We start from the raw sequence: 26,155 nt of genomic DNA on the forward strand, positions 1-26,155 counted from the left end.
ACAAATAATAGAAACTGTACCCCAACTGAGAACATGTGGTTACTTTGGGATTTTACATTAATACAGTAATACAGATGAAGAAGGGTACGTTGTGCTTAAAACACACTGGCTTGTCCTACACTCCCATTTCCCTAACTGCCTCAATATTAAAAGAACACCACCACCACACAACTGGCCTTTGCATTCACTACTTTCTGCTTTGCTTGCTTTCTTTTAGGTCTGCATTAGGGAAAAGAAAGCCAAGCACTTAAGAGAGCAGGCTCAGAGACATTAGTTTAAGGAAAACAAGTAAAAGGCTTGCTCTCCGGCTCCTCGACATGCCTCCTCCAGATGCTAACACACACTGCCAGCATGCACAAAGGCTGAGAATGTCTCAAGTACAGAAAGCGTTCTGAGTGTGTACAGCACGGTGAGATGTTCTGAGCCTCCCAGCAACACTAGTGGGGTTCATGCTCATCTGAGTCACGCCCTGGTGAAGAATCCATTTTATGACTAAGAGATTGCCTGTGAGTATCAGTGCCTACTTCTGATTCACAAAAACAAAAACAAAACAAAGATTTGTTAGTACGAAGGCAACCTTCTTAGCTGAAGGACTGCTCACACCAAAGCCCTGTATATCTCCAAGGGGTGCTCGGAACCAGCACAGAAGGCACATTTCAGAAGCTTTCCCGACAAACACAAGCCAGGAATAAGGGGTTCGATGTGCAAAGTCTTTTATTCAAAATTTTGAAAAGTTAAGACTTATGACCACCTCAGAATAGGCCATTCCCATTATAAGGGGGAACAGCGGCTTCAAGCTCGTGCAGAGCTGCATTTTCATGTACAGAACTCTGGAGGCACTTTAGAAGTGAAGCCAGGGCTTCAAAATACAAACACTGGGGGCTTTGGCTCAACTTTTTAATATAAAAAATTCACTGATGTACAAAAATGTGAAAGTGTGACAATGACAACATTATGAAATTCTGTGACTGAAAGTCCCTTGAGTGTACTCCACGGTGCCTGTGTACCCGCCCACACATACTCTGGCATAGAAACAAACTAATGCAAACCAGCGCTCCCAAGAAGGGCCCAAATATGTGTTCTCCATTCCACCAATCACAGTCCAATATCTACTCCAAACATTCAGTAACAAAAAGTACAGCATCTTCTCAGGAACAGCAAGGCAGACTTCTTACTCTCGATGGACCAGCACAAATAAACCCAGTAAAAAGAGGACTGCATACTAGAAAATAAACACAGAATCACAAGTCAGAGTAGCTCTTAAAAGTTAACAAGTCCCAAGAGTTAATTAAAAAACTGGCCTTTGTGACCAGGATGTATTATTAAACTATCCAATTATTCTTTCATCTTTTAACTGTAATGCATTGAATACTTTCCAAAATTAAATAAAAGATCACATTTTTAGTGAAACATATAGTTATTGCTCTTACCTTAAATTTAGGATAGTCATTCATAAGGATCGTCACAATTCCAATGTAAGGAACAAATCTAAAACAAACAAAAAAACCAAAACAAAAAACAGAGTATCACAGAACTTCCTAAGTAAAGCAGACATTATCATTCACTGAACATTCTCAACAGCTTCCACTGAATACTCATTTTTAGTTCACAAAGCCCACTGGCATATACTGTAATGTCATATTTAATCCTTTCAGTAGACCACATGATGGGAAAGTTAGGAATATCACCATTGTGTAGATGGGGAAACAGATGGTCATGCCCAGGGTACACAGCTTCTGTGTGCTAGAACCAGTACCAGATCTGGGGTCTGAGACCTCTAGCTGGTGATGCTAACGCTACAGGCTGATACAGTGCTAGGAGCTAGGTCTGTTGTCATAACCTTCAGGGAGCTGTCAATCTAGTTGGGGAAAAAAAGGCAAACACAGCCAGAACATTACAAGGCACTTCTTGCTAAGTGTCCAAAAAGTGAAGGTAAGAACTCTATTATGGTACTTAACATTTCACCACCCTGTCATTGTTTAACCAGTTAGAATATTGTTTTAGTTGTCTTAATTCTGAAACTTTTTCTAGAGTTTTTAATCACCATATGCAGCAGACCAGTCTTAGCCCGCATCTTCCTATACATCCCTACTACATCCTTCCTCCTGAAATCCCTTTCTAACTCAGCACAAAACGAGTTCCCTATCTCCTTCTTTGGGTACTACAGTTTTTTCCCCCCTAGCTGTTTCCTTCCTCTAGCCCCTAAAGTTTTTCTCACCAAACTAGGTAAGACAACCTATTAAACAATCTCATAGCACCCAGTATGTGTCCTTTGAAGCTCATCAAAATTTTAATTAGTTGTACAATTAGCTGTTTAGTCTTTGTTCCTCCTCCTAGACTATAAGCTCTATAAGGGCAAAAACTATGTCAACCTTGTTGCCCACTGTCTCTTCAAGGCCACACATAGTGCTTTGCACGTAGTAGGTATCCAGGAAATACTGGTTAATTGAATGTCTGGGCCTCCTCTTTTATCTTTCCCTTGCGGGGTGGGTCTCATTTTTCTCCCAAGGCTTCAGTTCTCCCCCGCAATGCAAAAGACTTCTCAACATTCTAAGAATTCAGGGGGAGAGAGAAAACTGGCAGGTACCACTGATTAAGGAGGAAATGGCGTCAGCAAATGTACGACTCCTTTTCCTTCTGTTGCTGGACTCTGACGTGGATCATATGACAGTGTACTAGGCTACAGCCTGTCCTAGAAAGGGAGGTCGGGCTGAAGTGGAAGCTGATCTTTGCAGACTTTATAATAGCCAGGATACCTTTATTCAGGACATCTACAGCTTGTGCTCCACACCAAGGGCAGTACAAACAGCAGTGACCTCCCACATAGCACCTCCACCGTCTAAGCCTTTGGCAAACTTGAAAAATAGAAATTTCCTCTTTGGTACATTTCACTTCCTTTTAAGAACTCTCCTTACTTCCTGTCTCCTATTCTCACCCTTCCCCACCTCTCTCCCTTCTGGCAGCACTACCCAGGCCTGTCTCTCTCTCTACCCCTAAATCCCATTTCATAAGTTGGTGTTTCTTAAAACCTGGACCCCCTTAATCAGAATCACTTGTTGAAAACGCAGATTCCTCTGTCTTCCCCAGATTTTCTAAGCTGGGGGGTCTCTGGGAGGGGGCCCAGGTGATGCTGCGGCACACTCAAGTTCAAGAAGCACAGGTCCAGGGTGGGAGACGCCTGGGAGAGTCATGTTGTGACGACAGCACCTCTTCAGGGCCCGCGTTTCAGCCTCAGCCCCTGGGATCTCCAGGAATTCAAAAGTAACAGTCACGACAAGCTGGTAGAGCTAAGCTCTAGGAGGGCAGACAGAGGTTTTCTGATATATATTTTTTTTCCTTTCTCTTTTTAATCCAATAACTCTGTTATTTCTTTTGTCTCATTTTCAACGCCTTCAAAAAGGCAGTTACTTTCAGAGAAGGTAAAGCATCTTATTTAAGAACATGAAAGATTTTTGTCTGGCAAATGCCTCCCAGTAAAATGCAGAGTAAGAGCTGTAAAAGCTTCCGTGATTTCTATTAAGCAATTTCACATTCCTGGTTCTGCTCCGAGGATCCACAGCAGTCATTCTCGTGGATAGAGACTTTGTTTTCTCTATGCAGTGACATCTATGCCCAAAGAACCACAACCTTTGGCTGCCAGTGACCACAGTCTACTTGTGAGTTATCCACAGGAATGTGTCCCTTCGTGGACAGAGACAGCATGGTGTTGATGACCAAGTGCATCGTGCTGCTCTCATGAGTCACCTTAAATTCAGATCAGTTGCACTTTGCTCCTACTCTGCTCAGATGAACTCATGTGCTAAAGCAGACTTGCTAATTAGCAGACCAAGGTGTAAATAAAATGAACGCCATTCACAAAGCCAACTCTGACATCAGCCTGTGCCAAGTTAGCATCTAGAAAGTAGACTGTGGTTAAATACACTTCCCTGCAGTTCCTGGGACCCAGGCTGCTGCTGAGGAAGTTGTCTCAGGGAGAAGGACTCGCTGCTGGTGTTTTGGAGAAAATCAATGGACATCATTAAGCAAGAGGCCAAAAGAACAGTAAAGAAAAGATGGCCACACAATTTAAGAGGATCCCAGCACGATTTTGTCAGGTGTCAAAAGGGGTCTATTTCTGGAAAGTATGGAACCCGGTAGCCAGCTCAATAGGAGAACATGCAGTGATCAAAACAGGATCAGATCATTCTGTTTCTATCCCAGAATAATCTGTTTCAAGTGAAATAGACATTATGTTTCAAAAGCCTTATCAATAAAATGGATTTCAGTCTACAGAGAGCTCAGTTACTCTGCTTCCTTATATTTTTATTCCTCATTTCATTGGCAGGATTTCTCTATTCCCAATCTTCTGCTAAACGTTCTCTATCTCCCTTTGACTAACAGGTCCTCTTCTGTTTTTCAACTTTCTGGATTTAGAATGAATCACTTCTATTAAATGCTTGACTGGTTTAGTGTGAATTTTATTTTCTAAAACTGTTTTCATTACATGCCACAACATGGATGAACCTTGAAAACATTATGCTAAATGAAAGAAACCAGACACAAAAGGCCACATATTGTATGATTCCATTGTATGTCTAGATTTGTAGACAAATCTAGACAGATAGAAAGGAGCCCTGGTGGTGCAATGGTGAAGTGCTTGGCTGCTAACCAAAAGGCTGGCAGTTTGAACCCCCCCCAGCAGCTTCATGGGACAAAGACCTAGTGATCTGCTTCCATAAAGATTACAGCAAAGAAAACCCTATGCGGCAGTTCTGCTTTGTCAGATGGGGTCGCTATGAGTTGAAGTCAACCTGATGGCACCTAAAAACAACAACAAGGCAGAAAATAGATGACTGGTTCCTGGGGCTGGAGGGGGAGGGAAATAAGGAGGGAAGTGGGGTGATGAAAATGTTCTGGAATTAGACAGTGGTCATGGTTGCACGTTGTGAATACACTAAAAACCACTGCATTGTACATTTTAAAACGGTGAATTTTATCTCAATGTGTGTGAATTATCTCAATAAAAAACTTTTTAAAATCGTCTTTACTGAGGGCCTTAGTCCTCAATGTGAATTTTTTTTAGTGTGCAGCTGTTTGAAAACACATTTTGAAAATGCATAAGGACATCTGTACCTCAGTCGCAGACCTGCCTGTGACTATCCTCAAGGCTTGGGTACAGTGTGACTTAAAAAAATGTCAGCTAAGTGCTTTATAAACACCATTTCCACAAAAGAGGGTGACATGTCCCGACACGTGTCGAGGTAAGTGGATTTGTACAGTTAAGATTCTGTGCTCCTGCTGTTCATGTCCCAGGTGTTTTATATTTCATGGAAAGTTACTCAATTCAGACAGTACCAGGTTATATTTTATTATTAAAAAAACAGAAAAAAATGCCTGTATTTTCAATGTTGGGATTTTAGAAACAGTATTATATATAGTTTGGTATTTTTCAGAAATTCTTGAGACAGACAAGTTACTTCAGGAAAAGTATATCTCCTCTAACCTTTTGTACGATAATGTATCTTTTACCCAGCCAAGGAACCAATGTGAACAGACAGACCTGTATTAAACACTTAGGAATCAAGACCCAAATAAAGGGACCCTGTTGTGTGGCAGGAGAATAAATAAAACAGTATGGCAAAGTTTATCAAAAGCCTTAAAATGTGCATACCTTCTACCAGCAAGTCCATTGCTAGGAATTCACTGTGAAGGAACGATTGTGCACAGGTAATGAGGTATGTGTAACAAGGATGTTCATCACAGCACTGCTGACAATAGAAAAAACTGGAAACAACCAGAGTGTCCAACAGCAGGAAACTGGCTAAATAAAAGTATGGTCTATCCATATAGCACAATATTATATAGCTTTGAAAGTGAGGATATGGAGAGAAATCTATTGATTTGTAAAGATACTAATAATTTTTGGGGTGAAAAAGGTTATAGAACAGTGTGACCACTCTCTCCCCATATACAAAATGTGTTTATGTACATATGTATATGTGTATATCAGTATCTGCTTTCTCTGTGTATATAAACAAAGGTTAAAGGAATATAAACCAAGAAGTTAACAGTAAATATTTATGGAGGGGGAGGGAGAAGTGACTTTGCTTTGTGATGATTTGTATTTCCTTATCTTTCCACCTAAATTTGTACTTTTACAGTTAAAAGAAAAACAAAATGACTCAAAGAGGCTGTAAGTCTAAATAACCACCTCAGCAGCATTTTGGGACCCAGGGCACTGATGACTTATTTTGGATTATATGTTTATCTCCATCACAGGAAAAGATGTTCTCCAGAACTGGGAGTATGCACAAAAGAACAGCTCTGCAGGGGAGGCAAAACACACTGGTTCTTGTTCTGATCTGATCTCTACGGCCCCAAACTGAGCAGCTTTCACACTGTAGCCAAGGCAGCTTTGACATGGTAACTCACACTCACTTCCGTGTGGGAGCAGAGTTGCTCAGTGTGGTGGCCTGTCCCTAGTGTAATACTTCTGTATCCATGCTGTCTGTTCTAGGCCAGGAGAAGCAGATGTGCTACCAGTCTTAAGAGTGCCATGTGGCATCTAAATAGTAAGAACCAACAGTCACCCACTTCAGAAATGCTATGCCAGTAATTCTGATGTGATGGTTAAAAGGGAAGCTCCGGAGTCATACAGCCATTTATTAGCAGTGCGACCTTAGATAAGTTACCTCACTCATCTGGGTTTCCTCATCTGTCGAGTGGAAATATTAGGGTAGTTCTGAGGTTAAAATGAAGTAGTATTTGTAAAGCACTTAGAATGAGAGTCCCTAACAATCATGAGTTATTGTTAATACTATTAATCACATGAAGGTAGTAACAACCCTATGCTTCCTCCCACCAGTAACTAACAATTCCTGTCCTCCACTGAACTGCTCTCCTGACATGGAATCAGTTAACACAAAAACTTCATTCAGAGGGACATTTTAAGGTGCTGACTCAGTACATCTTTCAGAAACCTACGTTTTGCAAAGCGGGATGAATATCGCTCCGGATCCCCGGAGCCTCACACAGGTAGGAAGCAGAGTACACGTAAAGCGCCCCATAACATTTCTTGAATGAACTGAATAAACATATGAATTTAAAAAACTGCCACACCCATTCATCATCTCACCACGGGTATTCTATGCTTTAATTGAGCCTCAGTTCCTCCCCGCTGGAGTAGTATAACGGAAGTTTCAGATGCCTTTTAAAAAGCATACCTATTCAAAGGATACAGTGGAGATTTGCTGGAACTGAAACAAAACCATTCTAAGGAATGTGTCTGATCAGACAATACAATTGAGACGGCCATGTTTTAAGTGACATAACAAAAGCTCAAGAGATGTTCCCCTCTATACTTACCCCCTCGCTCTTCCCACGACATCTTTTTTCTCTAGCCAATGTTGTCCTTGTTTATAGAGGCCTCGGTCATCAACCGCATTATTATCTCCTTTGGTCAAAAACTTGATATGTCCATTTTGCCTGAAAAGAGTAAGGGAAATCCAACTTATCAAGGACCTTCGTGCTGTTCGAAATCACAAAATTTACTTTTGTTAACCAAAAATTCCTGTGGCACTGTGGTAATTTAGCACCATTCCTAATATCAAAACAATTCTTTATTTACCTAAAGGATGTTCATAGCTGTGTTGCTTATAATAGGGAAAGATGGAAAACAAACTAAAAGTCCAACATTAAGGAGCTGAAATACTATGCAAGTATTAAAAACAATTTATTGCTGTCATTTTATCAGCCCGTGCCAACAATTATTAATTAATTGGCCATTAATTAATCTCTGGCCAATTCTGCCCCATCCACACACCTAACTTTTTTCCTCTCTATTTTAAATCAAATCCTAGACATCAAGTCATCTGTAAATATTTCCATAAATACCTATAAAACATAATCACGGTTTTTTTTTTTTTTTTTTTTAAACATAACTACAATTAGCACAGGGTTACACCTAAAAAGAAATGACACTGAGAGATAATCACCATAACAAAACCACACCAAACCCACTGCCACTGAGTCAATTCTGACTCATGGCGACCCCACGTATACTACAGAGTAGAACTGCTCCACAGAGTTTTCTTGGCTGTAATCTTTATGGAAGCTGATCCACAAGGTCTTTCTTCTGTGGCACCACCAGATGGGTTCGAACTGCCAACCTTTAGGTTAGTAATCAAGTGCAAACTGTCTGCACCCCCCAGGATCTATTTATCATACAAATTTTATTTAGTGAAGAAAAGATCACAAAACAGCATGTATGGTATAATCTCATTTTTTATATTAAAATATATACAAATATTTTCTAGAAATACAGAGAGCAAAGGAACATGTTATGCTACCCACACAGGATGTAACGGCAAAGTACAGACTGTGGGAACTTACAGGATGACCCAGTTTCTTCAACCAATAAATTGCAAGGAAAACAGAAAACTGAAAGAGGAAACTATAGGTTAAATAAAAAAGACTTTAAAGCCATATCAACCAAGTGCATCTTTATTTGGATTCAAGCTGTTAAAAAAAAAAAAAAAAAAGGTATGACACAATTGGGAATTTGAGCCAATACTGGAAATTTAATGATCAAAGGAATTGTTCATTTTTTTCAGGTGTAACCATGCTAACTGTAGTTACGTCTAAAAAAAATCTGTGATTATGTTTTGTAGGTATTTATGGAAATATTTACAGATGACACACGATGTCTAGGATTTGATTCAAAATAGAGGGGAAAGAGTTGGGAGTGTAGATGGGCAGAATTGGCCAGAGGTTAACATAGTAAAACCTGGAAAAGCTGGAATCTGCATAAGGTGGAAAGCAGTCAGAGAAGGAAAACTCAAATATTTCCCACTAAAAACAAGCAATAGAAAAGTAGCAAGACTGCACCCTGTCAAAGGTGGAAAACTTGTAAGGCTCCGAAAAACAAGGCAGTCCTGTCACGTTCCAGCCCTCACAGGTTTCACTGTAATTGTTGGACAGGGTGATAGGTACACAGGAGCTCATTATACTGTTCTATTTTTGTGAACGTTAGAAATTCTCCAAATTTAAAAAATAAAAGCCAAAAATAGATATTAAACAAGATCTAAAAGGACATAATAAACAGTGGTTGTCTGTGGCTTTTTTTTTTTAGCTTACCTGTATCTTCTATTTTTTCTCCAACAAACATGTATTGCTTTTATATTAGGAAAAAAGTTTAGTAAAAATAAAACCCTCAATTCTTCAGACATGTCAGGGTTTACAGGAACATTATCTCACTTGACTAGAAAATTACTGGTTTAACTCTACTAAAGAACCATGAGGTTTATAGTAATTTTAAAATTTAACTGAAAGCAAAAGTATATTTTACAGTTGATGAAGACTAGCTTAAACTTAATTCAAGTGAGTTTGGGTTAACTGCTATGCTAGAAAGAAGACAATTAGCTTCAGATTTCTACTAATATTCACTTAGATTTTAAGTCAGAAACTGGCTCAGTAGACGTTAAATGTGCAGGTGAAACTAAATTGGAAGGTGCTGCAAACACCAAAGACAGTTAAGTGCAAACAGTCACATTAAAAATGAGACTCCAGTGAGAAAAATGCAAATATATACAGAGAAAAATAATCTGTAGCTGACAACTCAAAGTAAGTGGAAGAATATCTGAAAAATCCTGGAGGGTAAAGGAAAGCAGGTGCCAAGAGGGGCTAGCTGTGAGAGTGAATGCTAGGAGCAGCAGGAAGGAAGATTCGATTCAACCAAAAAAATAACATCAACCCCACAGATACAGGCAAGCAAAATCAGGTATGAGGAGAAAAAACCAGGAGGTGGGAAACTCCTCAAGAAAGGGAAAGGAAGGGAAGGTGGCGGGGGGGGAGGGAGGAGAAGGGAAGGAGGGGAAGGGAAGGGATACTACAAGAGGTATGGGCTGGTATTCCCAAAGACTTGATTTGCCAGCAAAAACAAACACACCGAATTTCCCCCCCTCTCAGATGTAACTAGGACAGACCACTACAGCTTTTTTAAAAAGCACAGGTCTTTTTCCTCTGTTTATCACAGTGGAACGAATATTCTCTAGTGGCAACCAGCTCTTACTAGACTTGCTATTAAGACCTACTCTAGCACTGCACACCTCATAGGTCCAATACTGATTGAAGACACATTTATATGTCTTTTGCTAGCACAAGTACCAAATATTTATTATTATCTACCTCCAAGGAGCTCAAAGCACTTACAATCTAATTCATCCATCATAATACTATGACGTATGGTGTTTGGAGAGAGTAAATAACCACTTTATTGATAAGAGAAAAAAAAAAAAAGACTCAAAAAGCCAGATGGGTGCAGAATAATGCACTTGTCTGTCAGGAGTGGGAAAAGCAAAGCTAAGGAGTATGGTACCCTAATGGCGAAATTTTTCCTTCCAAATACTTCATCAAACTGTAACACCTCCTGCAGGCTGAACTTACTAAATACTTATCAGATTGAGCTACAAAATAAGATAAAGAGTTTAAATGTAGAAGATAATATAAGTATGAGGAACAGATTAACAGACAAATATGAGGTGCTGGAGCCCCGGTGGCACAGTGGTTAATAAGAGCTCGAGTGCTAACCAAAAGGTCAGCAGTTCAAATCCACCAGCCTTTCCTTGGAAACCCTATGGGGCAGTTCTCCTCTGTCCTACAGGGCTGCTAAGTCAGAATCGACCCGACAGCAAAGGGTTTGGGGTTTTTTTTTTTTGTATGAGGAGCTATTCAAGAGAATTAAGTCAACTGAAACATTTAAAAGCAATCTTACCTTTTAAATTAAAAAATGAATAGGCTTCACTATCTCCTAGCTTTTTCCTAACTCATCTATTTTGGAAGAAAATGGAAAACAAGAAAATAGGTAAGGAGGGAAAAGGACTCAAAGAAGAGATTTCTTACTTTTTGCCACAGTACATATAATCCTGCCTGAATATCTCATAACCATCATGTAGAGTAATTCCTTACTTTTTTCTTAATTAAAAATATAAACCAAAAAACCAGAACCACTGCCATCGAGTCGACTGGCTCATAGCAACCCTATCTAGGGTTTCCAAGGCTGTAATCTTTACAGAAGCAGACTGCCACATCTTTCTCCTGTGGAGTGGCTGGTGGGTTCAAACCACCAACCTTCTGGTTAGCAGCCGAGAGCTTTAGCCACCGTGCCACCAAGTACCTACAGCAGGAGATGGTGAGTCTATTTTTTGTGTGTGTATGTGTTTAGGTGAAAGTTTACAGTGCAAATTAGTTTCTCATTCAAAAAGTTGTATACAAGTTGTTTTGTGACACTGGTTTGCAATCCCTGTAATGTATCAGCACTCTCCACCCAGGTTCCCTGTGTCTATTCATCCAGTTTTCCTGACCCTTCCTGCCTTCTTGTCTTTGCTTTTGAGCAGCTGTTGCCCATTTGGTCTCATAGTTGATTGAACTAAGAAGCATGTTTCTCATGTGTTAACATTTTATTAAAAAAAAACCAAACCCACTGCTGTTGAGTTGATTCTGACTCATAGCAACCCTATAGGACAGAGTAGAACTGCCCAATGGAGTTTTCAAGGAGCACCTGGCGGATTCGAACTACCGACCTCTTGGTTAGCAGCCGTAGCACCTAACCACTACACCACCAGGCCTTCCTATTGTTTTATAGGCCTGTCTAATCTTTGGCTGAAAGGTGGAATTTGGGAGTGGCCTTAGTTCCGAGTTAGCAGGGTGTCCGGGGGCCATAGTCTTGTGGGTTCCTCCAGTCTCTGTCACACCAGTAAGTCTAGTCTTTTTTTGTGAATTTGAATTTTGTTCTTCATTTTTCTCCCACTTTGTCTGGGACCTCTATGGTGAATCTTTAAAAAAAAAAAAAAGCTAACCACTTTCTACCAATTTACTATATTGTCCCCAAACACTGGAAATCTCTTAATGCTTTTGACAAAAGAATTTTGCCTGAGCTTAGCAGAGAATCAGAGATAAACCCTGAATTACATGTCCTTTCCATTACCCAGTCAGACAGTTCAGTACACATAATTAGGCTCATCTAATTTTTTTTAAAGAATAGCTAGGAGTGGGTGACTGACTGAACCAGGCACAAAGAAAGGACAGACTTAAATTCATGGGCCCATTACCATAATGGAAAGCAGTACTTGGCAAGCCTTTTAGTTCTAGGATTCTTCCCATATGTGGCAATATCGGATATATTTCCATATGTTCACGAGATAATTATGTTACAAAACAGTATTGAGTCGATCCCAGTGTTGTATGGGGAAAAAAATGTGTTTACAAAACAGAAAGAGAGTTGCCCAAATTTTTAATATTCTCTCTTCATGGTAGGATTATATACGACTGTTTCCTTTGAGTTTTGTGTATTTTCCAATTCTACACAGCATTGTGTGTGAGGATACGCATGTAACAAAAATATCCACAAATAGGTATTCAATATATGAAAACAAAAGCTTTATGTGGTTTTTACAAATTTATAGGATATATAAGAAGCAGATAGAGAAGGAAAGGAAGAAAGAGACAGAAGAGAGGGGTCAGTTTAACAATTCCTACATCTGCTGTTCTTCTAAAGCTCTGGATTTTATTTCTTAAAACGAGGCTGAGACCAAAGAAACAAATAACAGTACAAAAGTCAGCCTGAAAACATTCAGGAGTTACACGTTTACTATAAAACTTAATCCACTTTTGTTGTCATTTGGCACAAATGTAAGAACAATGTAATGCTATTAAACCAGATGATAATTCCAACCAGGTAACTCAGTCTCCCCGAAAGAAAAAATACATTAGAAACTCCTGAGTATTAATAGGGTCTGCTACCCAAACCCTCAACGAGGGGGACTGACACAGGCGCTGCAACAATGAGCTCAAGCATAACAACGATTGTAAGGATGGCTCAGGACCGGGCAGTGTTTCGCTCTGTTGTGCACATGGTCGCTGAGTCGGAAGGACTCCATGGCAGTTAACAACGAGCCATCTCAACAGGCCTGCAAGTTGGAGGCCTAAAATAAATAAACAAAAATCCAGGATTACAGGTAACACACAATCGAAAATCTTCAAAATTCTGTAAAAAATTATTTTAAAAATTTAAGTAATCTGAAATTAATATCTGTCAATGAACCTCCCTTGAAATAAGATAATCTGTTTTGAAATAAAATTCTATAAATCTCAATCAATGTCAAAGGACCATATGCGAGAACAGAGGACTTCTGCTCTAGCCAAAGCAGGGCCTGAGTTTAACTTGATTCTCTTGAATAAGTCTGGCGGAGGGCTAGCACCATTGTGCTCACACCACTACAAAGCCACTTGGAGAGTCTGAAGAACATTATTGCTACTGCATTAACCTCTACAATTCCAAAACAAATTTCTAAAAAGTTATCCTTCCTAGCCAAGAAACCTTAGACTGCCATTTTAAAATTGTAATCTTAAAATGTAATCTGAAGTCTAAAAGAAAAAAAAAAAAGGCCTTATGGTCTTTATTTCATCACTGAAGAAAGAATTCTTCTAAACTGGAATCATTACAGAGATTTAAAAAAAACAATGGTTGACAGTTTCCTTCTTCTTTAGGTGGAGAAAATAAGCTACTTTAGAGAGTAGTTAAGATTAGGATAATGCTTATTTAGGGCTTCCTCATATGGAAGAACCTAAGTCACTCCTCCTGTTTCACTCCCCACTTCCCTATTTGTTCCCCAGGACATCTCTCTTTTCTTTCGTTTCCTCTGAAAGTTTTCCTAACTAGAAAGACTACAAAGTTGGGAGGAAGGGAATGAAGAGTATGTGCCTGGACAGGGGATCATAGGCTTAGAAATCAATAATTCATCTTGCTGACCCTCTTTATATGCCAGATAAGTAACTAAGGCCCAGAGAGGTGAAATTATTTGCTCATGGTTATGTCCCACCGCCTTCCAGGTGATTCCAAGGTTTTACATACATCCTTTCCCATTCTAAAAATGCAAGCATCTACACATAAAGGAGTAACTTCGATATTAGAAATTTTCTTTAGAATTTGAAGAAGCTGATACATTTATTCTTACTTGGAATGTCAGATTGCCTTGGATTTTTTTTCTTTTTTTGAAAGAGGAATTATATTGGAAGATACTAATTGAAATCAACCTTTTTGTCACAGTTTTTAGGGATTACATACAGGGTTAGTGAACTGGCTCTAAAGTAGAAGGGAACTAAGAAAAACCTCTGGAAAAAACATTCAGGGAAAAAAGTGAATTAATAAATATTTACATTTTCCAAAGGCTTACAAACCTTCAGACATTCATAAAAATGAATTGGAAGAAGGCTCTAGGGGTCCCCCACCCGTCTCAATCTTTAAGCTATCAAAATTAAATAATGAAAACACTAAAACATAAAATAGTTTAAAATGAAGATGATACATTTTACACATACTTTTCATGAATTTTCAAGACGCGGTGAACTATAGGAATCTCTCTTCCTTCTATCCTAAAAACAACAATTTCTCCCACTCTTATGGGATCTTCAACTCGATTTGTCAGAAAGAGAAGATCTCCTCTGTGAAATGCAGGTTCCATGCTGCCACTGGAAAAAAAAAAGGAGAATATAATTAAAAAAAAAAAAAAAAACCTCTGAGATTAAACGGACTTTCAAAATTAGACATTCAATAAAACAAAAGTATCACTTCTGGAGTATACTCAACACCTTAACAACTATATCAACATAAATTTGAATTTTTTAAAAAATATGGTTTCCCCAGACTAATGAGTTCTACTAAAGACTTTTTTAGTTATTAGCTTTCACTAACTAGTTCCATTTCAATCATTAATATTCAAAGGAGCTTAAATCTTGAAAAGGGCAATGTTACTAATTCCTTAACCTTTTCAAATTTCAAATGACAAACAGAAAAGAATGAACTTTTAAAAACACTGCCCTTATTCTCGCTTCATCTGAAAACACTAAACATATTCAAATATTCAAATGAGAACTAGATCATCATCTTCTGCCATTTATAAAGATACAGACCAAGATGACCTTATGGGTTCAGTCCATTAAGAAGAAAAACAGCTCCGCAAGTCAAAGAACAGTCAGCTAAGAGATAACACTTATGTTATCAACTTATTTTCATTTTGTTTTATTTTAAAGAGAAACAAGAAAGAAAACCAAGCGCTAGAGCAGATATTTTTTGCACAATAGTTTCAGAAAGCAAGAAAAGGTTCAATTCCATCGAAATTGATTGGAGTCTTCTATAGAATGTCTTCTCACCTCTCACCTGTTCTATCCTACAAATGTACTTCTAAAAATGTCCTAAGATATTTGTATTAATTAATGAACCCTCTCTTTCTAAGAAGAAGTAGCCTATCAGTATTATTTTCAGAATTTAAGCTCCAGTTTTCAGTAACAACGAATTTAGTAAGGAGAAATGGATAGGCAGGGAATAACATTCAGTACAGGAATGAGGAGGATATTTTGAAGGCTTCGGTTTGAAGGCTCTGGTCCCACTACACAGGGAATATGGCAGTGCTTTCCAAGCTGTGCTGCAGACGGGGATCATCTGGAGAGCTTTTTCAGAATCCCAATGTCCTGGTCATACCCCAAACCATTTAAAAATCAGAATGTCTGGGGATGGGAGGCAGGCATCAGTATTTCGTTAAGGATCCCAGGTGGTTCCAGTGTGTAGAAAAAATTGGAAACACTAGGAATATGGATTTTCACCTCTGAGGACTTAGGGTTTTGTCCCTGGGTACATGTTTGTTCTTAAAGCCTTTGTTAAGGTTCCTCATGTGGAAGTGAATTCCTTTTTTCAGAAAGCGTTCAGAGAGTAGATGGGACATCTGTTTGGTCAGACTATTACAGAAGGTATTCTAGACACACAGTTTTCAAGCTTTTACTCTGAATTTTTAAAAATCAGTGATAGCCTTTGTTCAAATAAAACTCTGCTTTAAAAGTATATAAATAAAACAGATAAAAGCCGAGTTGTTCTGTTTGAATAATGACGCATTTCTATTGCGCACTTACTGTATGCAAAGTGCTACTGTAGATATTTTATAAGTGATTTTCAGAACAACTCTATAAAGTGGGTAGTATTATTATTTCAACTTTATACACTAGGAGACTGAGGCTTAGAGAGGCCTAAAGTTATATATCTATAAAATGATAAAGGTGAGATTTGAACCAAGGGAGCCCAAGAGAATCCACTCTCACTGTATTAAATTGTCTCTGAGCCACTCTAGAATTTTAAGCAGAGAGTAAGTACCACAATCATATTTGCATTTATGAAAGATCACTTCAGAAGCTATAGAGTATATAGAAGACACTCAAATATTTGTTGAATTAATGAGTAAATTGGAAAAAGATGAGGTGGTAGACTGGGAGATGAGTTACCCAGGCTATTATTTGTAATTGAATACTTGGCAACTATTAAAATTACTATTAAAAACACACTGTAAACATGCATACAGGAGAATAAGGGAAAAAATAGAGAAAAGGATACATATACAGAATTATCACAATTATATAAAAAATACATTTAAAAAGGGACTAAAAGTTAATAGTGATGATATCTCAACTACGGGTGACTTAATGTCATCTGGACTTTTTAATGTTTTCAACATTTCCTATAATGAAAATATATTAACTTTTTTCTGATTATAAAAGCATTTTTCAAAAGGTCACAATAGCCCAGGCAGGAAACGATGAGGGTTTGAAATAGAACAGCAGCAGGAAAGACGACTATAAAAAGGTTGAACAGAGGGGTGAAATAACAACTTCAGTGGCCAACTGACCATGACAGAAGGGGAATCAAGAGCGACTCCTATGTTTGTAACACTGGCAACTGAGCAGATGGCCGCGACCACCACAGAAACAGGAGGAAGAAGAGGTTTGTGGGAAAAGAAGGTTTCTTTGTTATGCCAGGTTTCAAGTGCCTGTTCAACATCCAGATGTAGATATCCAATGTAGAGTGAAAATTAATCTAGACTTCAGCAAAGAGAGTTGGATGAGAGATAAAGATTTAGAAATTCAGATACAGATGGCAATTAAAAGGACAGTGGTAGATAAGATTGCATAAAAGTCATGAGAGGACCATTCAAAAACTTTTAAAACATTAAATAAACTTCTATTATCTGATTAAACTCTACTTTTAAATTTACATTTAATATATCAATAATGATAAATCTTAAAGTTATATATAAAACATTTTAATATTTTTAAACTGACTTCAGCTCTATAAAGGAAAAAAAAAATCAGTTGTGAATGTTGCCTGACATTTCAGATAATAAAATAAATAATATGAAGGTGTTTTATCTTTACCCACAAAGGCTTCCAGGTCTAAAAGTAGATTCCACATCTAAAAGCGGACTTTCACTTGGCCCAAGACCTTTGAGGTATATTTGGTTCCAGGTTAAAATTATATTCTTTGAAGTTAAATGAAACCACCCAGTCACATAAATAACCTTTTCTAGTGACTTTTTCCAGCCTTAATCAGCTCCTTCTCTGACATGATCTGGTTTTTCTTCTCTTCTTTACTCAAGATCAGCAATCAGAAAAGCATAGAATATAACTAACCTAGCTACAAATTTTCTAGATCGGCAATCAGAAAGCTTAGTATACAAATAACCCAGCAACAAAATAACTTAGTACAAATACCATCTCTAAGTCCAAACTGATATTAAAAATTTTCCAGCTGTAGCAGAAGTGAACTACTTACAGGACCAGCAGTGTTTTGAGCAGGTCTTCTAGTCTAATGCCCTGTTCACTCCAACATCTCCAGTTAAGAGGTCATCAGCTTGTTCTTAAACACCTTCAATGAAGCTAACTAAACCTGAAATAATCCTGGAAGTATCTCCAAAAGAAGCCTCCCTGGGCCCTGTTTTAGTACGCCTTTTCCCTAGAGTGGTCTTTTCCCTTAGAGTACCAATTAGCGTGGTTTCTTCTTCCATTAGTGTTTGAACACTTCACAAATTGATGCTCTCCACTGAATTCAAGACTATCTGGGAACCTAGGGCCACATAATTATTTGAACTTGAAAGGTCCTCTGATATTATCTAGGTCTAGTCTCACTTTACAGATGAAGAAAGTATGGTTTAGTAAATAAGTGACTTGCCCAAGGCTGTAGCTGGACAATGAAAGAGCTAGAAACCCAAGTTTCTGTACTTCTAGAGTAGTATTTTAAATGCTGTCCCACCTAATAAAATCCATACATTTCTTTAGCTCTCTAAAAATACTTTTGTGCTTGATCGTGTATTAATAAAAGATGGAGCTAAGATACAAGAAAGAATAACAGGAGTCTACTGGAGATCCAGTGCCTCCGACCACTTGCTGGAGGTGGAAGTACATAATACAATAACGAAGGAGTCAAGTTTATCTTTTAAAAAGAAATACACCGTTGTCTAGACTCTTTACAGAAGTACACTGCCACAGCTTTCTCCTGCAGAGTGGCTAGTGGATTTGAACCACTGACCTTTCAATTGGCAGCTGAGTGCTTTAACCACTGCACCATCAGAGCTCCTGTCTAGACTGTAGACAATGTTAGTGATTCAATTTATTTTATATTTATACTCCATTATTTCCAGAAAGGGTTTCAGGTGGCTTACAAAATGAAGCCCAAAATAAAACAGAATTATAATGACTCAAATAACCAAATGGTAATTTTCCAAACGAGTTACTAAATTAAGTTTTTAAGTCACTAAGAGTATGAGTGCAAGGATTGGGAAGAAAAGAAAAATCAGTAACATTTGTCCAGTTAAGAGCATTAATATCTTCAAAGTTCCTGAGGTCTAGTTTAGAAGTGATATTTAAAGGTCAGCATGAAACAAAGAAGTAATTAGTGATGCCTCTGTACTGACACTGGGAATGGGCAGCAGAAAAACTCTTAATTTGTGGAGATACTATAAAATCTAGTGAACTAACAACTAAATGTCGGGCCTGATGGATCAAAGTTGAGCATGTAAGAAGACCAAAGAATTTCAGGAAAATAAGAATACGATAAAACGCTTTCTTAAAGGATTCAAATACAGCATGTGCCAAAAATAAAGCTCACATATAACCTTTGTATAGAAAGGTTATAAGCCCTTTGGAGTTCTGAATGAGAAGTGCCTAACGAGGTGAGAATGTCTCACAATTTAGTAGCAGTAACTAATTTCCCCCCAGGCCATCCTCTGGGAAAGAGCAGTTTCTAAGGCACTGATGTTTTAGTCACTGAGAATATTTTAATAGCTCATTTTTTCTTCCAAGGAAGATTCTTAATGCTATATAAGTTCATACCTTGAAAAGAAAAATTAATTGTTACCTGAGCACCACTACAATTGGACTTTCACTTCCAGTTATTACCATTAACCCCTTCCAGATCATTAGTGCTGAGGAGACAATCATTCCAAAATTTAGGACTTGATAATAAAGCTGTAGGAACAAAAAAGAAGAGATGAGACCCACAATTATCCCCATTCAGGAAAGCAAATGAGGGTAGTATCAACTTAAAAGTTTCAATTACTACGATTAAGTCAGCTGAAGTTCTGAGACATTCTCTAAAATGCTGTAATAACTGTACCATCAGCATCCTGGAACAGTCTTCTATTGTGTCCTGCTGCACTCTGTTTGCTAAAATACCAGTTACACATTTATATAATCATTTCTAATTTTCAGAAACTTTGACACAAGTTATTTCACATGGGCCTCACAACCATCAGGCTAATTCAATCTCATCCGCACTACATACCAGCTTCTGATCCCCTCTAGGACTTAATTTTCACAGTATTTATCTGGCCCTTAATAATCAGAGCATGTTCAAGGACATTTAACCCCACTCCCTCACTTTACAGTTGTGGAAACTTTGTTTCAGAGAAAGGAAGTGACTGCCAAATTCAAACAGCTTGTCAGTTATAGTCAGGACATAAAGGTCAGCCGGCTTTCTCTCTTACTAATTTCCATTACTCCACAAATTCTATACTTCTATGATTTGAATAAGCTGATATAATACCAGGAGCCCTGGTGGCACAGTGGTTAAGTGCTCGGCTAACCAAAAGGTTGGCTGTTAGAACCTACCAGCCACTCCTCAGGAGAAAGATGTAGCAGTCTGCTTCTGCAAAGATTTACAGCCATGGGGCAGTTCTACTCTGTTCTAAAGAGACACTAGGGTCAGAATCAACCCTAGGGCAATGGGTTTGGTTTTCGTGGAGGAGGGGTACAATACCAGAAAGTGAAAGAGCTAGTGCGAGGTAATTGTGTTGGGCTAAGTCTGGATAACAGATAAAAGTAGGGAGGATGACTGGAAACCAAGGGAAATAGCTCAAGATGTGAAAAGAATACTGGGAGAAATCTGAAAAAGCTTTATTAGGGTTAGATTATGGAGGACCTTAACTGTAGGACTGAAGATATGGATGATAAAGGACATTCATAATAAACTTTAAAGGGGGAAAAAAAAGGCTTCAAAAATATGTATAAGCTCATTTTTGTTACTTAAAATATTATGTATACAGACATTACATTCTACAAGACAACTATCCTAGTTTTTTCAAAAAATCCAGTGTCATGGAAAAAACTATCCTTACTCATAGGAGATGCATGCTAAAGCAGGTAGGGGTGAACAACTAATTTTCAAATGATTTCAGTAAAAAAAAACATACACACATGCATGCACACACAAATATCATACAGCAAACATGAAAAAAAGTTAACAATTGCTGAATCCAGGTGTAATTTACAGATGTTCACTGTATTACTCTTTTCAATTTTTCTTAAAAAAATTTAAAGTATGTATAGAAAAAAACTGGAGTAAAATAAATATATTAAATCTTCGGTCATTTTGTACCTTTCATTTTGTTTATCTGTAGTTTCTATGTTTGTTTTTTAAATTAATTTTTATTTCAATCAAAATATTAAATACACACAGTACCTGGAGATACATAACAAGGAAACAGCAATGTCCTGGCCATGGCAAGCTGCCCCCTCCTCTATTAGCTGCTTCTTCTGGTATTTACTCCCATGCTTCTACAGACTATTTGTTTCTCTTCCTTCATAAATTTTGAACATTATCTATTTACTATTATTTCCCTTTTTTTCTATAATTAACTTATTCTTCCTGCAAATATTTTTAAAAGTTTCAAGCTTCATATTCGCATAAGTTCATATGTAATCTCTGGAAGAACACATAACAGTGGCAGCCTCTGGGAAGAACTAGGAATCAGGATAGAAAGAAAATACTTTACAATATAGAACTTTTGATTTTTAAGTTTTTACTATGTTAAAGTATCACCTATTCAAAAATAAATTTATTTTCTGAAGTCATCACCAATGCACAGAACATTGTTTTTTTGGCATTCAAATTAAGTATGAAGTACCCCATCAATGTGTTAATTAATGTCATCCACAAAGGAAGAAAGAAAGTATGGGCATATCCTAAAAAAAAATCTGGAAATATCTGCTATACTTTGAGTTATGGAGTAATAAGCGTATAAAGCTATAATCTGAAACCTAGTGTGACACTTCCCTCTGCAGGTGAAGAAACTAAGGCACAGCGAGGCTGAAGAATGTAATCAAAGCTCTACAGCAATTACTAGAACTAGAAGCAACTACTAGACATTTCAGCTCTTCAAGATGGTTGCTTTTTCAAAGACAAAAATGGTCTTTTCATACAGAAGATGGAAATGGGGGAGTAGAGTGGGAGAGGCTGTAAGTAGGAGGAAAGCTAGCTTCTAAGAAGCAGTCATGATCAACCAGAGGATAAGCAGCCAGGAATCCAGCTAGGGTTCTATCTCCCAAACTTTCCACACTAAAAGCCACCTACAGTGCAGGTTAGGACAACAGATTCTGGGCCCAACCTACAACCTCTGAGGTCTTGAAGGGCTGTGGGATTCCACAAAAAGTACGAAGCATAGTTTCATGATCCTTTATATTCAAAATCCTTGGGATGACTTGTGTATCAGAATTCACAATTGGTCAGATTTTGAAAAGGTAATACCTGCACATATTGTATATTATATAACATCCCTAGCAGGATCTGTGACAATATCCCATAATCACACACATTAATATTTCAGCAGTGAGACATAAAAAATTTACACTAAGTGAAGTAAATAAAATTTACCCAGTAATGACCACAACTCAATCAGTTCAAGTCTGTTTTGTTGAGGAAAAACTTTCCATTTTCAGAAGAGCCCAAATATAGAGTTGTCAGAATAGGCATGAGATACCTAATAAGATAAGTGCTCTTTGAGAAAAAAAAAAAAAAAAGGCTTAAAATTTAGAATTTCCTATGTCTCTGCAAGGCAGTCACCATCCCACCCATAATTCTAATTCTCCTTTCCCTCAGACATGAAATACAATCTTTTACCCATTATAGTGACATTTATCTAACCAGCAAGATTATCTTCATCATTCTTATTAGAGAAAGACATTAAAAGTCCCTCACTGTAACTGGCATGTTCCTTAAAAGATGCCTATTTGTTGTACACTGCTAAGTAGAGCTCCACTGCTAACCAAAAGTAGGCAGTTCGAATCCACCAGCCACTCCTTGGAAACCCTATGGGGCAGTTCTACCCTGCCCTATAGGGTCGCTGTGAGTTGGAATCGACTTGATGGCAACGGGTTTTAAGCTGGTCTGCAAGCCAAAATCTATACAAAGGCACACTATTTGCTAAAACAATTATTCCATCTAAACAAAAGTTTGAGAAATGTCAGTCCCAGCCTGGTAATAACCCAAATGTCCATCACCATTATTTATGAAAATATCATAAATAATGATATTTTCAAATAATGGAATACTACTGTCATGGATTGAATTATCCTCCCCCCGGCAAAAAAAAAAAAAAGTATCAATTTGGCTGGGCCATGATTCTCAGTATTGTGTGACTGTCCACCATTTTGTCATCTGATGTGATTTTCCTATGTGTTGTAAATCCTGCCTCTATGATGTTAATGAGGGGGGATGGACAGTAGTTGTGTTACTGAAGCAGGAGGAAATAAACTTCTCTTTGTTACAGCAGCACTAGATGACTAAGACAACTACTTAGGAATTGAAAGGAATGAACTACTGACACACAAAAACATAGATGAATCTTAAAAAAATAAAAAAAAAGCTGTTCTAGCTGAATTTACCTTCTTGCCTAAAGTAACTAACACACTGGACAAAATATGTGAGACAAGGGTTTTCAGACACTGGACATTGCAAGGTAACCCCCACGACTGTGCCAATTTACAAACTAAAGAGTTTCCAGACCACAGGGCAAAGAAGGAAAATGTAGATGGAGTGTGGCAGTTTCCTTGGCTTACAGAAAAGAACTGGGAGTTTGGAGAGGTAAAAACAGGTAGAGGTCACAGGGCAGAGTCCCAGAAAGGGGACAGCTACATAGAGATCTGCAGAGGACCTCTCCTCCAGTCTTCAGCTAAGCAATGATGCATATGTAAGGGAACTACCCTCGGATGCAAAAAGAACTATCTAAAACAAGCAGATGGAACAATTCCCAAAGCTCACACAGAACAGGAGTAGTTTGTGTTTCCACCAGCAAGAGTGCTAATCCTCCTAATAGATGGGGCTCTGGGTAGAGTATTAAGGAGGGTATTGTTCAGTTATGGTGCAAAGTTAGCCCTAATGCTGTGGGCCTGCCTAACAAAGCCTTTAAAAAGGCTCCAGAGGATCAAACTGTCTCCAAGATAACTGCATCCTAAAATAAAGCTCAAGAATATATATATGAATACAAAAATACCCACCACCCAACAAGGTAAAATTCACAATGTCTAGCATTCACATGCAAAGAGGCAGGAAAATATGACCTATAATGAGAAAAATCAATAAACGGAAACAGACCCAGAAATGGCAGAGATAATAGAATTAGTAGATAAAGAGATTAAAACAGATGTTCAAGAACGTGAAGGAAAGATTGAGCGTGTTAAGTAGAAATGTGGAAGATAGAAAAAATGTATCCAACACCTAAAACAAACTTCTAGAAACAAAAAATACAATGTCCTAAGTGAAAACTACAAGGATGGATTAACAGATTAGATACCACAGAAGAAAACTTCAGAGAACTTGAAGACATAGCAATAAAAACTATCTCAGATGAAAAATGATTTTTAAAAATGACATTAAGCAGCCCAACATACGTGTAAGTGAGTCCCCCAGGAGGGAGAAAGGCAGAAAAATATTTGAAGAAATAATGGCCAAAAAATTTCCATATCTGATTAAAATGATAAAATCATAAATCCAAGAATCAAAACAAACTCCAAGCAGAAAAACATAGTTAGTAGCCCAATATCTCTGATTGGTGCAGACGGTTTGTGCTCAATTACTAACATAAAGGTTGTTGGTTCAAACCTACCCGGCAATGCCTTGAAAGAAAGACTTGGCGATCTGCTTCCATAAAGATTACAGCCAAGAAAACCCTAGGGAACAGATTTCTTCTATAACACATGGTGTTGCTATGAGTAAGACATCTACTCAACAGCAACAGTTTTGGTTTGGTTTATTTTAAGTTTACGACATGTGAAAGTAAAGCTCAGGACAATAACATGCTGGAGAGGGGAAATGGAAGTATACTGTTCTTATACAACAAAGTTATATAATATTACTTGAAAGTAGGCTGTGACAAGTTAAACACGTATATGTTAAACCCTTAAGCAGTCTAAATAAATATATCTAACGAGCTCACAAAGGAGGTAAATGGAAACAAAAAATACTGAAGTAATCCAAATGAGGGGGAAAAAGAGGAACAGAACAAAAAACAGATGGAAAAAATAAAAAAAATCAAAGATGGTAGATTTAAACCCAACCATATCAATAATTACGTGAAATGTAAATGATCTGAAATCACACTTAAAAGGCAGACGTGGCATCCCTCGAGTTCATCTACATCTATATAATAATTTTTATAAAATGAAAATAAAATTATTTTACTGTCTGACCAACATTCTTCGTTGGTTTTCTTACTACAGGTAGTCCCTGATTTAGGATGCATCCCCGTTAGAATGAATTGCACTGATGACCATTCGTTTTGGTTTTTTCTGGCACCTCTTATTGTTAGTAATACGTACTCCAAACAATGTTACAGCGCATGACCTGCTGATGTTATCATTCTCAAATGCTCACCTGCAGACGTTCGATTTTATGATTTACCATTCAAAACACTGCCATATAGATTTAGTTTAAATAAATCAGGGGCTTCAGTTGTCTGAAAACATGAACTCCAATGCTGATCGTTTTGCTAAAGTTGATAGGCAGATTTGGGAGGCAGTGAGATGCTACCGCAAAATATATGAAGAAAAAAAAGAAAAGGACCATACATACAACTCTCACTAATTTTCTGACTAGAAACGTCATCCCCATTCCCAGGGATAGTCCAGATTATCCAGAACTTTCCACAAGTTATCACTGCAGCTGACAAAATACCAACGTTGTCCAACTCTTCTTTATCGTTGGAGTAAATTTTTATGATTTGTATGTTTTTTATGTATGTATATACACATTAAAACACATGTGTAAGTTTATATGTAATGTTTCCAACCCCCAAAAACAAAGATTGGATTTATAAAGATATTGATAATAAAAGACAATAATGAAAAAAAAAAAAAAGAGGTATCCAACTTACGTCAGAACTAACTTACAATGGAAGAGAACCCCGTCATAAATCCAGGACTACCTGTACTAATAGAATAAAGTCTAACCTCTTCAGTATATAAGGCCTTCCATGATCTTCCTGTTGCCCTCTCAACCTTATTTCTTGCCACAAGGATATTTCAGGCTCAGAACCGCAAAGATAGCTTGCAATGCAGTATATCACAGTCCCTTAACAAAGCTACTACGTGTAGTAGCTGAATGAAAATCCATGACCAATCAGAACTAAGTTACATATTCTTAATAAGACTGGTTGACTAAAGGGTTAGGTAGGCTGTCTTAGTAAGACAATCATCAGCTTTTAATGATGCCTACTCAAAGAGGCTCATTCCATGTTTTTCTGACAGTTTCCTATCCCAGAGGACCCCTGCGGCAAAAGGAATAAGACCACCAGAAGCAGTTTGTTTTTGGTGGCAGGGTCAACAAAACACTTTCACTGTTCTACTTGAGGATTACATGAACCCTAAAGTTCTCTATCATAATCTCATCCATGGGGGCCTTGATTGGCTCTCCATTCTACACATCGAACTTATCTGTTATATTGCAATATTATGCTGACTGGACTCGGTAGTTGAACCTGGTGACCTAGACACCTTGGTAAAATACATATATGGCCACAGGGTAGGAACT

The 26,155-nt window shown here is 37.8% G+C and overlaps 1 protein-coding gene across 1 annotated transcript in view; it reads right to left on the bottom strand.

The window, feature by feature from the left end:
* Nucleotides 1-695: 695 nt before the first annotated feature.
* Nucleotides 696-26,155, bottom strand: part of SEC11A (SEC11 homolog A, signal peptidase complex subunit) — a 43,814-nt gene continuing 18,354 nt past the window's right edge. Inside the window, exons 2-6 of the mRNA XM_010593803.3 lie at nt 19,211-19,320; nt 14,356-14,505; nt 7,345-7,464; nt 1,431-1,488; nt 696-1,222 (exon numbers count right to left, since the gene is read on the bottom strand). Of these exons, the coding sequence (XP_010592105.1) occupies nt 1,172-1,222; nt 1,431-1,488; nt 7,345-7,464; nt 14,356-14,505; nt 19,211-19,320 (489 nt within the window). The 3' untranslated portion in view covers nt 696-1,171. The remainder of the gene's footprint in view (nt 1,223-1,430; nt 1,489-7,344; nt 7,465-14,355; nt 14,506-19,210; nt 19,321-26,155) is intronic.

This window comes from Loxodonta africana, chromosome 13 (assembly GCF_030014295.1).
Source record: "Loxodonta africana isolate mLoxAfr1 chromosome 13, mLoxAfr1.hap2, whole genome shotgun sequence".
NCBI classification, from domain to species: domain Eukaryota; kingdom Metazoa; phylum Chordata; class Mammalia; order Proboscidea; family Elephantidae; genus Loxodonta; species Loxodonta africana.